Source organism: Megachile rotundata, chromosome 10 (genome assembly GCF_050947335.1).
Source record: "Megachile rotundata isolate GNS110a chromosome 10, iyMegRotu1, whole genome shotgun sequence".
Classification (NCBI taxonomy): Eukaryota; Metazoa; Arthropoda; class Insecta; order Hymenoptera; family Megachilidae; genus Megachile; species Megachile rotundata.
Genome location: NC_134992.1, coordinates 14920234 through 14944605, shown reverse-complemented (window position 1 = coordinate 14944605; position 24372 = coordinate 14920234). Strand labels below are relative to the sequence as shown.

The following is a 24372-nucleotide window of genomic DNA, read 5'->3' as shown; positions in this document are numbered from 1 at the left end:
ATATGTTAAGTGTATCACAGAGAGCAAACGTGGAGAGCTTCTCTCTTTATTCTTACTCGCAAGAAGCCTACGTTACAAGTTCAATGTACATACCTGCTTTTTAAAATGAGCACATTCGTCTGGCGTCATTGTGTCAGCCTTCGCGATGACGGGTATGATGTTAACTTTGTCGTGAAGACGCTGCATGAACTCGACGTCCAGCGGCTTCAAGCCATGACCCGAGGGTGCAACGAAGTAGAGACAACAGTGCACTCGACTGTCTGGGATTTGTCGTCTCACTACGCGAGACTCTGCATTCAGGAACTCCTCGTATTTTGATTCGATATACTCGATTACTGGGACCCAGCTGAAACGAACATACTCTAATTACAATGTACATTGCATAAACGTAAATGTGGAGTCTTCCTGTATAGCTCTTTGTTTAAGTATGGACATTGTTGCAACACAAGTGGTGGTGCTACCAGCATGTTATTTTGAGTCACATAACGAGACTCCACACACATTTTTATAACTATAATAGCATAAAATAAATTACCAATTACTATTGTCGACTGCATCACCAAATCCAGGTGTATCAACGACTGTCAAAGTGAGATTAACGCCGTTCTCCTTCAACAATACTTTGCTAGTCTCTACGGCTACAGTTTTTTTAACCCTAAGACTAGGACCAGGATACTCGGCACTGTATATATCGGAGAGGAACATTGAATTGATTAAAGTTGATTTTCCTAATCCCGACTCGCCTAAACAAACGTAAAGAAAGAAGAATTAAAATATTGTTAATTAAGAAAGACTGGTAAAATAACATTTCCAATGTTGTTAAGGGATCAACGCAAATTTTCAGAGTTACGTGTATGTCTTTCTTTCTGAGACACTTCCAAATACCAAACAGTACCCTAACCTTTCGGTTGGCATACCTTGAACTGGCTAAAGTGCCGCGCCTTTTCACTCTCAAGGACAAGCGTTTCAATTGCTCTATTTACGGACAAATGACTCTGTTTATACCGGTACTAATAATAGTAGAACCCCTTCTGTACTTTTGAATTTCAAGCTTTCGTTCTGACTATGGTCGCTCGCTATAATTTTCGTACCAACTGAAATCGTTATTACAGAATAATAATTAAACGTATCATTTTAACATAAATGCAAGAGATATAATTCAAGGTTTAGATACATATGTGGAAATAATGTTAATTCAAGAACAAATGACGCGAGTAAAAATGACAACCACTGCCACTTCAAAACAACCCCAGTCCAGTCGGGTGAAAGAGCGTTTGCGCACGTGTTAAGCAGATGGAAGTTCATAAGGCAATATCCTCGACGAAATTGAAATATCAAGCGAAGAAACGAATCTCTTTGTCTCTCGATCTGAAGAACAGGACAAACGGCTATTGTACGTTCATCTGTACAATGGACGTTAATAAAGGAACGCGAAAGGTCATGGTATGCATTTTTTACGGCCCGTTTACGAAAATAAATTCTCTTCAGCAGAAATGGAATACGGTTCTTTGTTTTACGACTGATATTAGTTAGCGATATATACATTGTTCGCTCACAAGATGATCTACAACCTATTGAATCAAAAGATGTATTTCAAGTTTCATACAAATTGTTACAAGAAGTGAAGAATTTCAGTCAATTTGAGAAACAGAGTCCATCTTGTGACGCTTGTACGCTTATGTCCAAAGACTATTTAACCCTTTGCACTCGAGAGGTGACTCTCAGTTATCATTCTATTTAATACAATAATTTTAAATAAGCATTTTTTAACTGATTCTATAATATGACACGCATGATGTATAAACATAATGAAATAAACAACAGTACAAATTATTAGTAGAGAAAGAATAACCTCAAGGGAATTTAACTTTTTAACTAAGTTTTAAAGTTGCTGTTTGTAAACAGTCAAGTGCAAAGGGTTAATAAACCAGTCGAAAAATGTATCTGATAGCGGAGTATAAAATAGATAAAATAGCTAAACGTAACCTGTTCTAAATCAATTGGTTGTTCAAGGGCAACGAGGAACAAAACCCTCTGCCATAACCCGTTTAACTACTCTGTCACTCTATCTGTTATCTTTACAGCAGGGGGAGAAGTAGCCCTGAGCGGTCAATTGATTTTGAACAAAGAACGGTAAAGTGAGCAGAAATTTGAAAAGATTTGAACCGAAAAGCGAGCAAAGCAACTAACCGACAACCATGAGAGTAAAGTCAAAGCCTTTCTTAACGGCCTTTCTATAAACTTGATTGGGTAGATTCGCGAATCCTACATATCCATCGAGTTCTTTGGGTTTAGTCAACGGCGTTGGTCGTGGATGATGCAGGACAGTGGTCTCTTTGTTGTTCTCGCTCCTATTCGACTCTCGTTTATTGCTGTCCTCCGATGCATCGTTTTGATTCAAAATCCCCGTGGACGGATATAATCGTGGCTTGGAGGTAGGCGCCGTGGATGTGACACTGGTGTACACGGTCGAGGAGGCTGGCGGCGCTGTGTTAGGCGAGGCGAGAGTCGTGGTCGTCGTGGTCGTCGTTGATGACGTGCTCACCGACGGTGGAACCTGTGACGGTGGTTGGGGTGGCGGTACCGATGGTACAGACGGCGATGATATTATTCCGGTGTTGTCGCCTTTGAAGAACAGCTCACGCTTCGCCTGTATCTGAAAACAATAGATGCATGTAGATACAATTTTGTCGATTGAACCAGTGACGGGCAAATGGAGGATACGCAGGTGTACTACCACCTGATAGCTAAAACATTTATGAACATTTCTAATATTCTCGCTGCCTTAATTTGCCGCTCACTGGTCTAAACAAATAAAATCTGCTACCAAACCGTCGTTAAATTTTCAAAGCACGGGTAAATCACTCAGATGATTATAATTTGCAGCATCAGAAATTTCCACCTCAATGCCGCGGTGGATAATTTCGTATCGAAAATATCTCCCGGTTCGGGAACGAGAAAGTGGTTAACGTATTATCTCATCGATAAATATTCAAACCGTGTCAATAACTACCGTTTATCGGAATATTTATGCGGAAATATTTATAGATCTACGCTGCGGATATGCAAATGTGATACTGTTTTTACCCACTTGTTCTCGTTTCAATTTGTGTTTTCCTGTCTTACAAAAAGAATTATACTTTAAAATTTGTATACAACTGTTTCAATAATGTCTACTAAACAATTAACTGTTTTACTAATAATCTAGGAGCTTCAAACTGTAAGAGTCTTCGATTTAAAGTAAGTAGGGTTCCGATCATTGATCTAACAACGCGAATCGTAACCTACTTACGGTTTTTACTCCTCGTTTCTATGTAAATTAGAAAAGCTGTCATTTCAACAGAAGCGCATCGATTGCTTTTTCATTTTGTACGTGAACGAGTGAAGAGATCAACAGACACGTGTAAAAACACAAACAAGATAAAAGATAACACCGCATCGCGGAGCAATGGCTTGCTTCGCTTACGATCGATATGCTTTTACATATAACACCGGCTACAGGCTATGGTCAGCTTCGAATGGCGCAGTGTCTTATGAACTTCCGGCCGGAAGTGGTCGCTGTCCAAACTACTAAATACAGAGCACGATATCGTTGACAACTCCAAGAACATAACCCGCACGAAATATGGGGTTAGCAACAGATGGACCAAGGACTAATGTATCAACTTACCTGCGGTAGTTCCACCGTGTAATTTCGAGATTTAGCCTCGAGTCAAATTTGAACCTCGTAAAATGCTCGAACGAGAAAAAGGAATCCGTGAAAAAAAAAAATTTTATATTTCGTCTAGCGAACGACACTGAAAAGAACGCGTTCGAAAGAGTTTCCGTTTGAAGCGCGAAGCCTTTTACGATCTTGCAGTATTCTGCGGTGTCAAAGAGAGGCACTCTCGTTGCTAGACGACTTAAAAAAAATGGAAGAAAAAAAAATTTAAAGGAGAAAGAAAAAATTTTCTAGTCCACAGTTTAAAGCATCGGGAAAGAACACGTATGAACATACAGAGAATCATAATGCGCTACCGTATTCCGTTACAAACCAATGGTATCGTGGTGTTGAATATAAATTGAATAGCTGGTTCGGTCTCATTAGGGAACAACGATACGTGCGTAAGGTCAAGGCGGAAACGACATACCAGATTTTCTGTATCGCGTTTCGTTTCCTATTAACGACCGATCGATAATTCCTACATGTTTCGCGTCATTACACGTGTGTGTTCAAATCTATTTGTTCTCGTTTCAGGTGTAATGTTACAAATAATCAGATTTGGATAATAGAATTATGCATTGCGCTTTACTTTTTAATGACGTACCGCGTTATCGATAGCAGCACTAGTCTGCGAGAGCGAAATACACCGACGGGTTAATACGATTCGACCTGACTAGCCTAAATGCACCCTAATATCGCTCGGTCGTTATGGAAGTTGGTAGTTTCTCGTTTTACCGTCGAAAGAAGCTTTCTCACCTCGTGTCGCGCGGAAGCTGTTTCGACTGAAATGCTTTGCTTACAGAAGCAGAGCAGAGTCAACGAACGAACGATTGCACTTTAGAGGTGTATTACACGTACATGGTGTCGACGACAACGTCGAACCGTACACACGCTGTGTACCGTTGAAAATGAACTATACATACATCTTAGTTTGAGGTATACTTTTTGGGAAGAACGAATAGCCAGGGAGAGAGAGGAAGAGGGAGAATTCGTTAGAGGTTAACTCTGCGTTTCTCGGTTCGATAAACTGAAAGCGGAGACCCCGCAGCTTTGTAGGGTTACTCTATAAAACCTACAAAAAAAATAAAACACGAAGGGAAAAAAGTATCAGGCTCGAGTATTTCGTGAAAGCTAAAAATATACAGCGGTGAAACTAGTTCGTGGCTTCGCGGGAAATGATTTCTAAGGAAAAACCGTAGGAACGTTCATCATGGAAACGCCTTTTATTTACGCCATAGTGTAACAAAGAGTGCATACGGTGTATCGGACGAATCCGAGAAGCCAGAGTCGAACCGAGTGCACCATCGTGGAACAGAAACCGGTCCAGTGCACATAAGATTGCACAGCGAGACACAGCCTCGTTTCGAAGTCCCTTGAGATCTAAAAGGAGGCGGTATATACGGTGGACGCATCGTGACAATTTACCCTTCCTCTCTTAAACAATGGAAAATCAAAGCTTCCCAGAATGTAAGAATATGCCGCCTATGTTTTATCGCGGAGGATGATGAACCTTCGACAACGCGATCTTACGTAACGATCACCGTAATTCTATTGGAACAATCTTTAGTATTTTGCAGCTTTAAGATCTCTGTTTATAGAGTTGTCCTAGATTAGAATGAGAGAATTAATGTCCTAGGACAAGCTTGTATACAAGTTTGCCATTAATTAAGAGTTTACCAACCGTCTTTTATTCAGAGGGAATTTCAAACTCTGCATAAAAGCCAGAAGCCACTCATACTCAAGAGGTTCGGAACAAAAGAACTCGGAAGGGGAGAAAGAAACGGTTTGTACTCTTTTCTAGGGGAATCGATTCAATCGATTATTTCACGACTCCGAACACTATTAACCTATACTTGAATTTCAACCGCAATTAGCAAGTTGAGATTACGTTTCAATTTTTTAAACCAATGAAAAATCTTTTCGGAGTTTTAGTAAAGGAGCTGCGAGCAAATTGAGAGATGTCCCAATTCCGCTAATTTTCGAATCGTAATTCTATTAAGAATAGAATAGTATCTTTGTGAATAATGAATGAGAATGAAGAATTCAGATCGAACTTTAATAAGTCTTGTATTTCCAACGAGGATAATAATAGCGAATAGACTTAATCTGGCTATATCGTATATTTATATACTTCCATTACGCTCCATGTCTCCAGAGGTGAATCATGGTGGACATACGATCCCGTAACATGATTTTGTACTTGGTCACACGACGAGGTTGCATCGAATATAAATTTCTCATTCGTGCTTCCGAGATTCGCTCGTTTTTCACACCCCGCCTCAATCGAGCGTGTAACAATTTCTGAGTTAAATCGATTACCGTTGCGATATAGGTTAGAAAGATTTTCTGCTGGGAAATGTGCCTTTGAAACGAATTTTCGAGCGAGAAAAAGTGCTCCATAATGAGTGACTTGCATCGCCGAGATGAGATCACCTCGAGTGAGTTGTCTTTTGCACTTAAATTTCTAACTAGCGCATCGTCAGCTGAAAGCAGCCGAGCCTCGAGGGGAATTGCACTTTATCAGATTTTTCCCTTCGTTTTACATGCAAGCTTTGGATTTATCCCTCGAATAGATTGCGACAACAAAGGCATCTCTCGCGAAACTTGTTAACGCAACTCGCCTGTCGTTCCGGGCTTAAACGCTGCGAGATCGGAGGACAGAATGACCCCCGTTGCTCGCTGCACAAGGCGACGATTATTTATCCCGCGCGCCGTAGAAAACGCGAGACGCTGGAACGATTCTCCGCAGAAGTTTCGAATATCCGTCGACGTTATTTTTAGCGGTCGCTGCGGTTGAATCGCATTTTTTCATCTCGTAATTTGTAATACAGATCTTCGCGTGTATATGGAAGAAGTTACCGCGGTACGTAATAGCGGAGAAAAATACGCTGGAAAAACGAGAGGGAGAGAATGGAAACGGAGAACAAACATGCCCGAGTTAAACTAAAAACCACGGAACCACGATATTTCATGAAACAAAATTTCATCTAATCCTCTTAAGAAAACAAATTCCTTGCTCATTCCGGCGTACCCTGGTTTCAACAGAATTTTCATTTTCGAGTTTTTACCTCGTCGGAGTTTTACTCTTTTTGAAAGGAGAACTTTTTTAAAGTACGATAGTTAAGCGTCGCTTAAATTAGTTGGAGCGCGCAGCGACCGTTTCGTTCCTCTCCTGGGATTCCATTGAAAATGCAAAGCATAGAGGACTGATATCGTAGACATAATGGAACCTTAAAGGTTGTCTGAATGGAGGTGTGCAGATGGCTTCCGTGATCGCGGAACACCTGTCGTATTCTTTTACAAAGGTGCAGATAATACGCGAACGACATTAAATCAACCGGTGCTAACGATTTTTGGAGCAGATGTTAACCGCGTTAAGACAGATGTTAACTATACGTTCAAATTAACCTCTGAAATACCGTTAATTATGATTACGTTAAAATTTTTAATGGTCTTCACTCGTTAAGATTCAAAAAAAATTTCAGGTTTGCGGGTATTTGAACTCGCGTTCAAAGGAGAACCCCGCATTGATAATCTACCGTCTAACCAACCACTCTACGGTCTCTCCTGTAAAAGATCTTATAATAGGGCAATTAAAGTGCATAATATAATTAATAGGTAAAATTTGAAGAAGTTAAGCAAAAAAATTAAACGATGAATTTAACGAATTATAACGAAGTTTTAACCTCCGGACCTTTCGTTTTCATAATTCACAAAAATGTTCATTAATCCCGATAACGAGATTAATATCGAATGTGATTAAAAAGAAGGGAACAGCATTCTCGCTCCGGAGCGTGAAAATATTCGAACTATTCCGTTGATTTCCCAGTGGAAAATCTGGCGTTATTTTTCCAGCGGAAGAGGAAGAAAAAGAATTGGTTCACGGGAAGGAACTCGAAATTTGAGTGTACGCTATCGATCGCGTTCTCCCGGTTATTCGATTTCGGAGACCTTAAAGATCGTTTAAACGAGCAGATAATCGAACGCAGCTGCATAATTTGCTGATAAATTTCGGAGAGAACAACTATTTCCTGCAACAAGTATGCGCATACTCCGGGTAGGGCGAAGGTACACGTAGATACGTGCAAGTCAAACAAAACCCTGATAACTAGTTAACGAACATCCTAGCCTGGGTTCATTTGGAGCTAACGGAGAAGTAAATACGTTAGGAGAAATGTAAAACAAAATCTTTGTCTACGGAAGTAATTCGCAGATGGAACACTGAAATTCTGAAAACTTTTAGAAAATTTTAGTCAGAAGTTTGGACGCAACTGGTCCCCAGGACGCACCGTATGCGTCGTAACCATTCAATTTAACTCATGAATGCACTCTTATCTTGTCTGTGGAATCTTCTATTGACAAGTGCTCATTGGACAAGTTGTTCTATTGGTCCCAAGGTAAGACGAATGAAAATAAAGTCGACCCAGAGATTGTAAGATACGAAACGTATCTGTTTCCAAGGATTCGAAGCTTGTAAGCCGTTTCACGGAGCATGGACAACGTAGCATCGTTGACTCAAGAAGAGAAGAATGTTTCTATTATACCGATACGGCATTGTATTCTAAAAGCTACATGCGCGTCACGCATTCGTAAACGCGACAAAAGAGACACGCTATCTGTACTAGAGTTCGATGTGAAACGTATTCGTGTAAAAAAAAGTCCAGGCACCATAATCGACGCCACGATTCCGTTGCTTGTCATTGGTATGCAAAAGCGTGTGTTGTAACGCGTATTATGTGTAAGACAGATTAGATATGGTCGCGTATACACTTGTCATCATCGTCCCTCGTAGCTGCGATTAATTTTTATCTATTTATAAACAGTGTCGTTTAAAATACATTAAGAATACTAAGTACCTAACAAAGGAATAGCTTTATTCGTCTATCCACAGTAGTTACCGTTTATATGTTTTGCCTCCTCAAACGCATAAAAATCACTTCGGAAAGAATTAAAGACCGCGAAAAGGAGCGAAAATATACTCCGAGAAATTTAACTTTCGAGGTGTATACAATGTACGCGAAAAGCACATAAATAAGTACTTAAAGCGTCTACGGCGTCTCTGGACGTGGCAACCTCGACTTTGATCTATTTTAAAGCTGGTTTGCTAACAACCCATGAAAGAATGTATTCTTTAACGAATGAACATACGAAATGAATGTCTGAAAGGGAGATTAATTCGAGAAACAGCGCTTAATTCTTGTAATGTAGAGAATCATTGCTTTAAGCCGGGTCAATGCAAGCTAAAATGCATGCTGCGTTTCTCGTTTGGTATTTTGCGCGTGGGATACATTTAGCTTTCCTATGTATGGAATTCCGTATTTCGGATTTTGCTGTGTGTGGAATTCCACGCGTAAGATCTAGTTATACATAGAATTCTGTGAGTGAAAATTAAGTGTGGGTGGAATTCCATGGTTGGAAGCTGTTTATGTGGAATTCCACATTTTGGACTTTGCTGCGAGTGGAATTCCACACTTGGTAGTTGTGTATATGTGGAATTCCACATTTCAGATTTTGCTGCGAGTGGAATTCCACATTTCGGATTTTGCTGTGAGTGGAATTCCATGCTTGAAAGTTACTTATATATGGAATTCCACATTTCGGATTTCTCTATGAGTGGAATTCCACGCTTGGAAGTTATTTATATATGGAATTCCACATTTCGGATTTTGCTGTGAGTGGAATTCCATGCTTGAAAGTTACTTATATATGGAATTCCACATTTCGGATTTCTCTATGAGTGGAATTCCACGCTTGGAAGTTATTTATATGTGGAATTCCACACTTCGGATTTCTCTATGAGTGGAATTCCACGCTTGGAAGTTATTTATATGTGGAATTCCACATTTCGAATTTTTTTGTGAGTGGAATTCCATACTTGGAAATTATTTATATCGGAATTCCAAATTTCGAATTTTGCTGTGAGTGGAATTCTATAATCAGAAGCCATTTACATATGGAATTCCACATTCGGAATTTCGCTATGTCCAGAATTCTCTTTCCCAACGCACCCAACAATACTTGACGCGCTGACACTTAGTGAAGCGTCCATCCCATCTCTGAAAGTTACGGCAATGAGAAGGATATCCAACTTGTATAAACAAAATTTAGCGAAGAAGTGAAAATGAGGAGCTAGTTTCCTGCTGAAAATCGCGGCGAAAAAGAAGAAAGAAAAGTTCTGAAAGGAGAAAAGAAACTTCCCGTTTCCACGACGACGAGGAGCATGGAAATTTATTCGGCGCTACGATAAACGTGCATCAAGAACTCGCCAAAAGGCCAGGATCGATTCAACTAGGAAATTTAAAAGCGACCGACGGGAATTTATGTATCTGTGGCAACGACAGCCGTTCCACAGCTGTCGCGACTGGTTTCGCGTGAACTTCAATAGCGAAGCGGTGGTAATTTAGAATTCATCGTACGCTAAGAATCCACCGTGAATTAAACGGCAGACGCGTATATCGCCGGTAACGCTATAAATCTGGGCCACGCAAGGCAAAGTGGCGACAATAATTGCACGCGACACCGCGTACGTACGCGTGACACTGCGATTTATGAGTTTGCACTTTTAAGAACTTCGACAAGAGCTTGTACCGATAAGCGCCTGCTCGTTATTAAAAAAAAGCGCGCGTTTATTGACAAGACTCAAGACTGTAAGACTGAATTAAACCTAAAGTGATTTCTTCTATATAATTATTAGCAGTTTCTTCGTTAAGCGAAATAAAAGTGTTCGTCGGAAAAATGCGAGGCTGACCTGGGAATGACCCTGGCACTTCCATCTATGTATTGATTTTTCTCTGTACAGTTCTAATGAACCCTTGGGGGTTCCTTCAACTCCCATACGCTCAATCGTAATATGTTCTAGCATGTCTCATAAAATGTATAATAAAAATGACGGGAGTACATTTCGTTCGTATTAAATATGAACGTTCTTTTCAAATATTTAGAAACAGGTATTCTTGAGATGTCCAGAAGCAAAAATATTTTCTCCGATTATAGTGGACTGCAGTAATATTGCCACTTTTACAGGGAGTACAATTCCTTGAGTGCACGAAGACCCTATGGATGGTGTGCAATTTATATTTGCCAATTTCAAGTATTTATCGTCCGTACAAGCCCATCCGGGCAATATAACGAGAATGCACTGTAGTTTGTTAGTCAAATAGTGAGTCGACGCGTAACCCAATTCGCGTACATCTCGTCTCGCTAAAGCCTGCATCTTGGAGGATCATGTTCACGTGTCCTCGACCCCAACGAATCTCCGTAATTAACGCTGTTTCGTAAGGGCGAAACGCCTTCGTTAAATTCTACCAGCAAGACGATGCGTCTCGCACGTGCCAGCACAACGTCTCGGCTAATTTCGTTCAATTAACGCCAGGAGTCGAACGTTTTAAACGAGTCACGGGGACGAACATAGCGGCAATTTCGTTTCGCGAGTTCCAGAAAACGATATACCGACTACTTTCGTATAATGGTCCAACTATATCGAAACAAGGAAGCGCGTAACCTACTGTTACCGCTCGTTGAACGCTAAATAACTTTCCTATTATTCAATCATGTTATCGAGAAGTAGGTTTACATTAACGACACAGTTCCTGGAATGCTACGAGTCAGGCATCGTTGCATTGCACGTGATACCTTTACGCAAGAAATTCATCGATCTTTTTTATTATACGGATAAATCGTGAGCGATGACGTGTCGAATAGACTTTACAATGTTACTCATAACTGACTAAAAATTATCGATACGTGTATATTATGATTGAAACGATGGATCGGCAGTAAAGATAAAAAAAGATATGCCAAAAAATTAATCACCTCTATAAAATAGTTACGTATAATTTGTAGTATTTGTATAGAAAAGATTTCCTCAATTCTTTGCAGTCTTTACAAATACAAAGCTTTCGGCAAACGCAAAAACTGTTTACGGCCAACCATATTTTCCCGCGTATTCCTTATCTTCCCCTCTCGTTTCATTCAAGTTGCCACTCGTTGCTATTGTAAAACGGTATACGAGTTCGTTGGAATGCGCTATAAGCAGTTATGTACACACATATCACGCTGAAGGGGGTAGAAAACACCACAGAACGGTGGTACATGAATGTTGTTTGGAAAAAACAGGGTGAAAAAAGTGGGACGCGCCCTGCTTTTCTGAAAGGGTACTTTGTTGCGTTGGGTGGGCGGGTTTCCCCTTCAGTTCCGCGGAATCACCACCAGGGTCATTCGTATGCATTTACACGCTAGGTTCGTCCTCGTGTTTCTTTAACGAAACCTAAACCCGTTCCACCAGGTGTTCGTTGAATAAAAACCAAGTAATGACCACCTTGATCTCTGCTTCCTTCTTTTTACAACAAATTAACCAACCTTGAGATCACCACTCCGAATATCTTCTCCCTCAAAAATATGTGTAAGGATTATATATTTTATGGAGTAGGAGATAAAAAGAACTTCAACGGGTCGCATTGATCAAAGACAGAACAATGATCTCATTTAAGATCGGTGCTCACGGAAGTCATAAATTTTCATTTTATCGAATGCCTCCGGATTTACCCACTCTTTCTTGGAACCGGACTTTTTATTCGACTGTCGTATGAAATTTATCGAAAATTACGTAGATAAACGAACAGTACTGTATAAGTGTTCCAAGTCAATTGTACTACATTAAAGAGTATTACCAAATTATTATAAATTGATAAGACTATTAAATACACGGAAAATATTTGTTTAATGATTTGCGGTCGTGATTTTAACGTAGATACAAGTTACGATTGCAATCAAACTGCGTGTTATCACGAGTATTTGGCATTGAACAATCATTTAAAGTCCAACGATAAGGGTCATGCGTTTAAAGCCCGTTCGAAAATGTATCTCTTCGTTATTCGGTGAGTCACGAATGCTGTGTATTTTTCTATTGTCTATGACGCACTACGAGGGTAGGACCCTCGAACTACCCCGTAGTTACACGAACCAGGCTTTTCGACGAAATATATATATATACGAGGGGTGACCATGTGCACTCAGTGACTCTCAAATTTGTACGATGACGTGTCTTTAAAGTATACCCGGAATCTAAATTCGTCATGGTAAATAAAAACTCTTGAGAACGCACATTTAGAAACCCTCCCTGTATTCTCAAAATTCAACATTTCTAAATTCGATGAGATATTACAATGTTCGTCTGATCAATGTTAATATGTAATGTTAGTTCTCGCTGAGTTCAAAAAGAAATTTTAAATTAAAAGAATCGAAGTATTAAAATAAAATCACGCAATGATCTTGCGAAGCACGTTAAAGTTTCCGAGAGTCGTACAAAATTTGGTTTAGTAAACAGAGTAAAAATAACGGGGCGAAAGGGTGTGGTTTCAAGAATCGAAAGCACATACTCGACGCGAAAGAGAGCTGACGAGAGAATTAAAAGCCAAGTCTCGCGCGAAAGCCCATGAAAATGGAGATAAGAACGCTGCCATATGTTCCTCCCTCGTACTTTTCCATCGCACTGGCGTGCATCTCGCTAGCGAATTCTTTCTCGTTCTCTCTTATGCAGTGACAAAGAAGCTATATAGGGTGAACTCACCATGTGTTTGCGACAGAGATTCTCATCAATTCCACATATTATCCGGGAGAAGAATATCCTTGGTTAAAAATAAACTTTTACCAACAAACATGTATAATTTTCTATCACCAAATTCCTATGTATATAAGTATCCAGACCCCTAGTAAATTCTTATCTCAAAATTCCTTAAAACCTAAACCTTTTAACTCTTGAGTCAAGATTCGATCTTGACTATAAACGTATATTTAACGAATTAATGCATTTACAGCGATAATGCTATACAAATATACCGCTAGTTTTTTTAATTATCGAACGTACGTCAGTTCTTACATGGTACGTTTCGAAACGCTAATTAGTAGACGATATGGCGAGATTAGAATGGTAATTTGTCGGTTTTGTGGACCGACGCAGATCGAGCGAACTCGATCAGACCGAACTCCCCTCGTGAGTCATCGGCAGCTTTCTCACGGAGGCACGAGAACGAAGTAAACGGAACGATCACGTGGTTCTTTATGCGGGCTCCTCGAACGTCGAGACGAGCGACCTCCACTGTGTCACGAGTAGAAAATTTGACTCCTCTCGAGTATGGATTAAATTACCGAGTCACGAGACACGGGAAGGTAAAATTGAAAATCATGTTACTTTGAAGAACAGGGCTAAAATCATAAAGAAATCTTGTCTCGTTATAACAGCGGATCGATCGATCATCTCGTAATTAAACTGTATTTGCCTCTTTTATAGACTGATCGATTTTAGATTCTCCTCGACGACACCTAAGGTTAGAAGTTCTATGACCCGGCTCGTTAAACGTGTCAGGTTAAGGATCGATATAAAATTTACTCTGAGAATTCCGAGACTCTTATATACAAAATGGATCTTCTATTTTTACTTAATCGTTTGTTTCAGAAGTGCTCTTATGGATAAATATAGAAACGAAATGTGACGTGCGAATCGATTTCGAGATTCGAACGATTGTCGATAAATCACTGACCGAAAAAGGAAAAATTATCAGGCTTACCGACGTAGCGTCGCCGTTCGCCTTTTCGCCGTCCAGTATCCTCTGCCTGAGGGCAAGTCTGTCGAGGCCTGCCAGCCTGTAACTACCACCGACTTCGCGATCTCTATTCAATCGTTCGGTCGTGCCGCTGCCATTGGAACCGGCATTAAAGCTGGACGTATATTTCGGCAATGTTGGTGGTGGCACTTGACGCGGTTTATCACGATTCAACATCGAATTACTGCTGTACAAAAATGACGAATTGTTCGATACCGTCCTAGCGGACGACGACACGCTGATCGAAGTCTTTATGCCGTTACTCTGTGTGCCGGCGGAACCGTTTTGATTTTCGGTCGACATTTCCACGATGTCACGTGAGTCCTGCTTGGCACGATTCTCTTTCCTTCCCTCTCTATACCGCCACTGCTTCTATGTGTCTTGGTCCTGTCTAATGTCAGGTAAATTGATAATGGAGATTTATTTCTCTTTTGCATAACAATGCAAGAAACGGTAATTGAAATTACAGAAGCGATGCAACACGCTTTTGTTTTATTAACGCACTGCGTATACGCGTAACGTAAATGCAACAATTGCAATTAATACGCGAAAGCAAATGAGAATGTAAGAAAAAGAACGGGCGTGTCGTATAATGCGTTCTTTTAAAAATGTCATGCAGTTACTTCTCCGGCTCGATATCGGTTTCTGTGACCCCGAGGTAACTGTTGCTCAGTACTTGGGCTTCGAAATATTAACTTGAGACGCTTCCGAGAAACAAAGTAGCTTACGTGACTGATCTTTACGCGAATATGATCATACAGAAAATAACCACAATCGTATAAGTACTGTTTCAAGGGTTTCGTATTATATGCTTTCGTTTTTTGGAGTTGAAATATAAGAAGCCTAGGGACATAGAGATCAAAGGATCTAGGAATATTGCCATGCAGCAACGTTGAGATCAAAGGATATTGAGATATCGGAAAATAGAGACTGGTTATACTTGAGTAATGATCTAGTAATATTGGAAATGTGTATTTAGAAATATGGTGATATAGAGTTTTAGCAACGTGACGAGATTTAGAGATCTACGGATATAGGGATTTTAGAGTCTATGTAAAGCCGCGTAAAACACGCACACGCGTTTCCACTTGTACCGTAAAAGTAGCCAAATTTGTAACACACCAAGCCCTTTGAAGTCCGTTAGTGACAGAAAGAAATATTACCAAATGTTTGTTTACAATTTTCGGTAGTTTGTGTGAATGAAACGGCCACAGCCAGAAGAAAGAGAATAGGGAAACAATGAATTCTATATGAGAATCGGAATAGTTTGAGGCATCGGTAAGCAAACGAAAGCCATGATTTGCCCTTGGAAACGCCTTCGTTACACAGGATCAACAGAAACCGAATCACGGTCATAGACACCGTTGATAATGTTACGAACGAACGAACGCACGATTCGTTCGCGCAGAAGCACATGCACGCGTCAAAGAATTAATTGCTCGGAAGAAAACAATGAGTACTCACTACGCTTTGTGCGCTATATCTGTCACACAGTCGTGGAAATAGTTTGCGTACGCGCGTGTATAACAGCACTTTCGTGCAAGAGGGGGATATTTATCACGAAGAGAGGGTAAGAAAACGAGCAAAAGAGGGAAGAGAAAGAGAGAAATCGAGCATCGGTTTAAGCACTGCGTGGGCTCATGAACGCCGGTTCTGTTGGTGATTCACGCTGTCGGCAAACCGGCCGAACGTGGCCACGTTCACTCTCACTTTTCTCTGCATTGTTTCATTATCGACTAGCCCTCTCTACGAAACAGAAGGAAAAAGAAAACGAAACACGATGGTTATCCTTCGCTTCCACCGATCGCGGAGTTAACGGAAAAGAAAACAGCGGGGAAAAAAGTTAAACGACCTCTCGCCAAACACGCACACTATGCACTCACACGCGCGAGTTTTACGCACACACAACTCTGCCAGCGAAGGTTGACAAGCGACGATCAACCGACGCGTACTACTCGAACGACACGGATGTACTGCGGTGCCCGAACAACGACCACGCCTGACGCAGCTATTGCCAAGAGTGGGGATGAATCTACTACGCTGCCGCTTGTGCTTCGAGGATAACCAACGAGGTTGCCTCTCTTATCTGCGCATGTGTTTCACGGAAGAACCTCGACCAATCAGGAGCCGTCGTACGAGCATCTTGGCGGATGAGCGAACATATTGTCCTCGGCATACAGTTCGGTCAGTGTTCCAACCAGTCGACGAATCACATTGTTTGAAACTACTTTTCTCTACATTTTAAATGAACGATATACAGCCTGCTAACACGCGCGAATGCAACTGCATTGTTTTTATAGTCGATCGTTAACTTTACCTTCGAACAAATGCTCCAAATAAAGGTAGAATAATAAAGAAGATTTTTTAATACAGTGCAACTTTACTACACCATGCGATCCTAGTGTCATATGACATAGAAAGATTTACAAATTTTCAAATTTCATTGCGACTTTCAAATTTTATATATTCTTTGCATATTTTATATTAATTATATGTATATAGATTTATACTTTATTTATGAGAAATTTTGTATCGTGACCTAAAAATTTAGAAATTCAGAAATTTAATTCCAACAAATTTTCAAATTTTTTACAGAGCTCCGAATACCAAGCGATGCATGGAAGAAAGTTCTTTGTACAACTGTTTTCTGTTTCTCATAATGCAATCCAGGGCCATTTAGCGAGACTCTGTATTAGAAATCTATACATATAATGCATAGTGGATGCATCAGCGAGGAAATTAGAAAGTCTGAAATACGAAACACTTTATCCATTTAGGTTAACTTTTTCACATTTTATCATAATAATCTCCATGGTAAGAATAGTGTTAAAATGTTTCTTTTATTAAATGTCACTGTTCTTATTTACCTACAGAGACGAAGCAATTTTTAGCCGAGGTGGCGCTACGTGTTTAATAATATATTGTCTCCCGTTTGATTGTTACAAGAGAAGGAAAACGCGGGAAATACATTTTGAAATTAAAGATGGAAGTCATATGCCAATTAGAGTACATTAAATTTTGTCATCGTATATGTTTTTTATTTCTCTCGAATTAAATTATGTATTTAATTGTCTGCATTTAACTGCATAAAAAATACATAAATATTCGTGGAATGAGAACACGATTTTCTAGAGAAAATAGCACGTGCGTTACTGCAGGTGGTATTCGCGAATACAACGATACACGTAAGCTTAATAGTTCGATGCTCTTATTAGCTCGGAGTCCAATTAAGGCCACAATGATACTCCAAGTATTCTGCTACGTACTTCCTAGTGTCGCGATAGAATACCAAGCACGACAGCCAGGGGAAGTCAACGCGATCATTGACACCGTAAAAAAATGAAGTTGCACAACAAGATGTAGATCATTCTCGTCGCTGAATGCTCGATGGAACTTACCCAACCAACGAGGAAAGAAAAATTCTAGATATTTCTATTTTCTCCGAATTAATGCAACACAGTGCAATGTTTAACCTGCTTTCATCGTTTCAGCCTTCAACCCTATTCGTGTGGCGTGACTCAAGCAAAAAAATAAAACAGTTCAGAAGATATGTGCATAGGTGAAGACCTTGATTGTTCGCATATAGAATCTGACCGCATTTACACAGAGTATTTAATTAACGGTCAATGAAGAAACAAAGAAAAATTAAATACTTGCATTAGTCTTTTAGCTGTGACTTTTAGAAAATATTTAGATAACTACCTGTTGAGAGGAACTGATCTGCTGGTTATTGTATCTGGCAAGAACCGCTGGGTTCAGGCGACGTCGCGACGCTGCCGGCGCTGACATTTTAACGATCCTACGGCGTTTCTTTTATTAATCACACCAGTCACCAGAATCGCACTCGCGACTCGATCATCGATCAAATCCCACCACCGCGTTTGACGTCCGTAACGTTTTCGGCTACCACTCCGTAAAGAATTGATATCGACGTTCAAATGCACGAACCAGTACACGTTCCACTTGCTAATTCCAATCGATATTTAATCAGATCACGTATAATCGTTCAACGGGACTGTTTCGAAAACGAACTTCTCCTTGGAACAATTAGTTCATTCGACTCTCTGTTTTCATCATGAAGATGGTTAAACGTTCAAATACATGAATGGGTTTTTATCGCGCGCATAAATAGATATAAGCACAAGATGGCACCTCTCAAAAATATGGAGTGAACCCAGCATTTAAAGAGGTCATAAAAAAGTCACAAATTTACTTATTTTCAAACTTAAAAATTTTTAAACGCTTCTGACTACGCCCGTAAGATATTATTGATTCGAGTCCATTCCAGATAAACCCTCCAGTTATGCCAATGATCACGCAAAAATTTCTATTAAGCCTGGTTATTGATCGTTATCGCTATTCCCTTCGTCAGAAAGATCTTATCAAAAGATTGTGCCATTAAAACTTACAGCTAGCGTTTTTGCACGTAGCCGGTAAGCGGTATCATTTACAACGCGTAATGAATCATAGCGTATCATTCAATGTTTGTTCCGGTGTCGGAAGTTTTCTTCGAACGCTATTGATCGTGACAGAAAAATCGCGTGTTACATGTACAGATTGTATGACTGCATGTACAAGTAGGTTACTCGATTTTTCCAAAATTTAAGTGGTGTAAAATTTAGAAGGGCACAAGTAATACGGTGTTAATGTCTTCAAAGCGGAAGATACATATTTTAGATTACTTAAAAAGGTACATTCCACGAATAATAAATATTATTAACCGTCGTCGGTTTTCTATAATTTAATAAATGAAGTAATAATTCTAGGATAACGAAGAAGAACGCAGTTCCGGTGTAGCATAGCCGGTGTACGCCCACCGGTGGTACGAGTTTCCGCCGTTTCCTATCAAACCTACAGATCGAACGTAATCACCGCACAACGATAGGAACCAGAATAAGAAAATAACACCGCGATGGTAATCCACATGCCTTCGGGGTACGAACCAATGAACGAACGCACGTTCACGATATATCTTAGTATTGCAAACACGAGGCGCGCTTCCACGCGTGTCCGACGACAATTGGAATGTGACTAGCCTTATCAGAAACTTACCGCTGCCGTGATGCCCGAAGTGACCATGGTGGTTGTGACGTTGTCATCGTCGTCGTAGTCACCGACAGCGTTGTTGCAACGGACATCATCATCGTAGTCAAGATTATCGTGGAACATGCGGTCATCCAACATCCGCGACAAACCGGAAACAGAAGAACGAGAGGAGAGAGGACGTTGGGACACGATACAAGGGATAAGAAGAAGGAGCAAGGTTACAGGAGGAAACAAGAGGATAATTTTTGCCACTTTAATACCCAACTTTTAATTTACATTCAGATTTTATTCATTCTTTTTTCATTGACCTTTTACTTTCATTTCATTAAACCTAACTCTATCTTCAATTTCAACTGATCTAACCTAATATGAACCTATTTTATACATTTTTTATCATTGACCTTTTAATTTGATTTCATTAAACCTAACTCTACCCTCAATTTCAACTGATCTAACCTAATATGAACCTATTTTATACATTTTTTATCATTTACCTTTTAGTTTGATTTCATTAAGTCTAACTCTATCTTCAATTTCAACTGATCTAACCTAACCTGAGTTAATTCTAACATAATCTAACTTCAATCCAATTCAACCTCATGTTTAATTTGACCTAACCTAACCTAATTCCCCTAACCTTATATTGAAATCGAGAAAATGTTCATTGTACAGTTACTAAAGATCACAGTTACAACGGAGATACTATTACAGGGAGAGTTTATTGAATAATGAGGTCATTTGATTAGGCTGATCCTCTAATTATGTTAAGCAACGCCTCGGCAAATTGGAGCAACTGTTCTGATTATAACGAAACGATTTAATTAAAGGGCTGTTACATTATGGACGAATATATTACGCAATTTTATTACAAGTTTTATCTGAATGCATTTCGAGTTACAAGTGTTGAAACAATTAAACAATGGAACTGTGTCAACTTTCATATTGCAGTGTGTTTAACAGAGTAAAAATGATGAAGTATTATCTGTTAAGCAGATTTTTGCAAGTACTTTGAATTAATAACTAAAAATAAGGAAATATTAAATTGCCAATAAAAAAAGCATTTCGCAATATTTTAACAGTCAGCTGTTTTAAAGATTTTTTTTGTTAAACGTTTGTAAATTAAAATTGAAAAGGATAGCTTACGTGCATTTTGTGAGATAAAGACCACGGTGGACGTTTCCATCTCGATCATAGGTATCGCTATCAAACTTTTTCTTCGGTCGAACGGTTGGAATCGCGAGAACCGCGAGACGAGAGCAAACCCGGGACCGAAAATAGATATCGCAAAAAGTAGAGGACCGCGAAAATTGCGGTGTCGGATCTTAGGTATCGTTGAATTCCCTTCGCATTCGCCGGGACACAGTATCAAATATTTGTATTTTTATTACGGCGTACCGGATATTTTTTTGCGCCGTGATCGATGAATCGAATACCGGCGTGATAACCGCGATATAGAAGCAAGATTCCTAAGGTTTCGCTGCGCAACAAAAGCAGTAGGAAACTTGAAATTGGATTACGAAGAAGAGGCTGGCTGCTCGTTGATCGCGTTTTCTGGCTAGCCGCCTGGAATGAAAACCTCTGGAAATTCCAGCTTTGCCCGTAAAATGATAAGTTCGATGAGAATTTCTTGAAAAAGAATTTTTCTATGCGACCGTTGAATCACTCGAATCTACCAATTTATTTCATCGTTCACCGAATCCTTCAGTGGAGTATCCGATGCACGCTCAATTTATTAGGTTGTTGCGTGGCCGTTTACGGACGTAAAAACATGACATAAAAGTGCCACGAAATAGCACGTATGCCACGTGGATTCGAAGCTTAAGATTTTATGAAAAAGACCGCATAAAACTACCGCTACAAGATTACGTGGAGTATATTTTAATTAATGAATATTATTTTCAACGAAATTATTAACTGTTGAATATTTTCCAATCGAACTATTTCATTTGCAACAACCTAATATTTTTTCCAATATTCAGATTAAAAAATCGCGCACTCTGTTTTATGCAGTGTCATTTTGACCCAGTTATGAGAATACAATATAAAAAATGACTAAACGATCGTTCGGTATCATGGGTTCGATTACAACCTCTAAATGTCCGATTACGCGATAGTGCTGCATCATGTACATTCATACATTACAGCATACTGAAGGACGAGCGTGTTGTAACAAATAATCGTTTACCTGTAGTACCCAATAATGAAGTAAATATATATGCACGTAAAAAAATAACGTCGTAATTGTGGGTCAAAATGACCCTGCACCCATGAGTCACGTCGGTCCCAATCGTCTCCCAAGGGTTTAGTGATATTCCTCGAGCAGGATGCACTTAACCGTCCACCGATACGAAGAAAAGTCAATAGAGAAGGTACGAGCGCGATAAAAATTTGGTGCGATGGAATCGGTCGATGACTTGGCGTGGTTTATACATCGAACACAGAAAGTGTACTAAAATGTTGACGAGGCTCACTCAAGGTTCACGATCGACTCGAGACGCCTGCCGCGTGTTTCACATGCCGACGAAGAAGTGCACGACTGTTCCGAGCGCGAGACAATTATAATGTTAAACCTACGGTCTCTGCCTCCCTCTTTCTTTCTTCCCTTCTTTCTATTTTACGGCCCGTGCACCGGTTCTAAGATGCCCTGGCTCTTGCCCCGTCAATCAGTCATCGAACTTTCATGACGACGCACAATTTACATCGAGAATTTATTCCGTTGAATGGTTAAACCACCTCATTGTGCTCGAGATCTTATAATCGTACGATTCCGTTTCGTGATCAACAAGCAATATATCGAAGTATCGATATAAATTGTTATAAATACTTGGGGAGTATCGATAGAATTCATAGAAACACGGAGCTGAAAAATTCTCGTTTTATCGAATACGGGACGTCACCGTGCTAGCGATACTATCGATCGATCATTCGAATAATTTGATCATTTGGGTTCATCGTTCGTTTTGGTTTCAATTACTCGAGCGTATCGATTGTTTCGAGCTACTCGACACGTTCGACTATTCGATTTGAAAATGACAAAAGCTCGGAATACTTTTAAATACGGAATAACTGTTCGTTTAAGTTTAGTTCGGAGGTTAAACGAATGTACAATAAAACACGTTTGGAATGTGCCATGAAAGAATAAGTGGCCATTATTTTCTTCCTTTATTCCTCGTTGTCGCTTGTGAATTTTACGTATCATATGGATCGAAATACATTTTTCCTCAAATATAAATGTAAATTGCTTGGAACATAAACAAGTACATTTTTTTTAGGAGAAAAGAAAACAATCAGACAAGATGTACTTGTTATTGCGTTACTTGTAAGATCAGTGTATACGCGACAGATATAATTTCACCGAGCCATGTAGAATAATAGTTTACTATTACATGGCTAAAGAAAATGATCCGGTCGAGAACATCGTGTTAATGTGACTAGCAAAAATGTGAAATGCAAATATTACCGGTGTAGTTACAATCCATTATACTTATGTAAAAAATATTTGTCCAATCTCTGTTAATTAAATTTTTTATGATATTGTTATTAACGTCGTTACGGTCAAGTAATTGAAAATATCTCATTGTCACATTATATACACAAAGAATAAGGTAAATATCAACTTTCGAAAAATGTTTTGATTTCTCCTGGTTTAACTCGTGATGACAATTTACGCTGCTATTTAGGCCACTTGTGTACGTCCGAATAAGTAGTGGTGCTAAGCGAGAGGAAACATAACTTCAAACTGGACTGTACACTCGCGAGTACAAGAGGCTGCCTTAGAGAAAATGACAACATAAAAAATAGCTTCCCCGCCCGATTTTTGACATATATGATTTCTTAAAATCGAAGGCAGGTGGCAGGAAACTGCTCTTTACAATGGTTCTTATCCAAAGGGGGCTTATGTTGCATTCAACTATACAATTGACATGTTCACGATATCATATTATGAAAAGTCATTGGTCTTCAAAAGAAATAAAGGTCCAGAAGTATTATGAATTTTAGTATAAACTATGAAATATTCTTTAGTCAGACACAGTTATCACGTATTACGTATGTGATAAAATAATACTCAAAATCAGGGCTGAATCATTGTCACAATATCCTGAACTATTTGCGGTATCACGAAACCATTTGTTATCGTACGATCCTGTTTTATGTATACGATGTACAAACATTATACTGTATCAAATTTCATACAATACTTTCGTGAAATCATGTTTGACAGGACTAGTACGAAGAGAGAACAAAGTGTACATTACAAAAAAAGAAACTATAAGAGAATTGTCCATGAATAATACACCGACAGATCGCAAGAATTACATAGCTCCGATTTTTCAAGGACATAAATTGAATAATGCAGAAATGTAATTTTAAATGATGAAATTAAAACAGTTGAAATTATTTTGTAAAATAGTTGGTAGGTTAGGTCGGCTGCCGTATTGACCGGGCAGTTACGGCGCTGTGTATTGACGCAAAAATTTGGCGCCCTCAAAATGGTAGTCCACGCGAACCATCGACTTTCCATCTTTCTTTTACAACGAATCAAAGTTCTGACTTACCACTTCTCTGCATTGTTCCGCCAGGTTGTTACGATTCATTAAACATAACTCTACTAGTCGAACAGCGCGAGAAGAATTTTACCAGAACACCACCGGCGTATCCATTGACGCGACACCAATACCCTGTCAACACGGCCCAGCATTAGCGACTTAACCCAGCCGGATCTGGTATGCGTTTTCAAATGATCTCGAAGAAAGTCGAATGGAAATCGAGATATGCGTGCGCACAAAGTGTGGTTATGTTACTTGTGTATAGACACAACTAGACTTTTCGCAAAAACAATAAAATTTGTATATCGCGAATCATGCTGTTATTAAAATAATTTGTATATTCTTTAATCGAATCATATTTATTGTTTAAATATTGCTGGTATACAGATATGGTGATGAAATTGGCAACATTTTTGTACATGATAAAATATATGCTATATTTATCAGTTCAAATTGAAATATAATTGACATTTAT

At 39.4% G+C, this 24372-nt stretch overlaps 1 protein-coding gene across 12 annotated transcripts in view; it reads right to left on the bottom strand.

Moving 5' to 3' along the window:
- Positions 1 to 24088, bottom strand: part of pnut (septin 7-like protein pnut) — a 33478-nt gene extending 9390 nt beyond the window's left edge. For 2 of the 12 annotated variants that reach the window (XM_003702639.3, XM_076536008.1), the window contains exons 1-5: positions 15769 to 16306; positions 14269 to 14695; positions 2191 to 2656; positions 536 to 743; positions 94 to 346 (exon numbers count right to left, since the gene is read on the bottom strand). In XM_003702639.3, coding sequence (XP_003702687.1) covers positions 94 to 346; positions 536 to 743; positions 2191 to 2656; positions 14269 to 14607 — 1266 coding nt within the window. In that variant the 5' untranslated portion in view covers positions 14608 to 14695; positions 15769 to 16306. Of the gene's footprint in view, positions 1 to 93; positions 347 to 535; positions 744 to 2190; positions 2657 to 13271; positions 13292 to 14268; positions 14696 to 15768; positions 16307 to 18006; positions 18360 to 20493; positions 21246 to 23906 lie in introns of those variants that run through there. The other 10 variants (XM_012283761.2, XM_076536007.1, XM_076536009.1 and 7 more) reach the window with 10 other exon arrangements.
- Between the last annotated feature and the right edge of the window lie 284 nt (positions 24089 to 24372).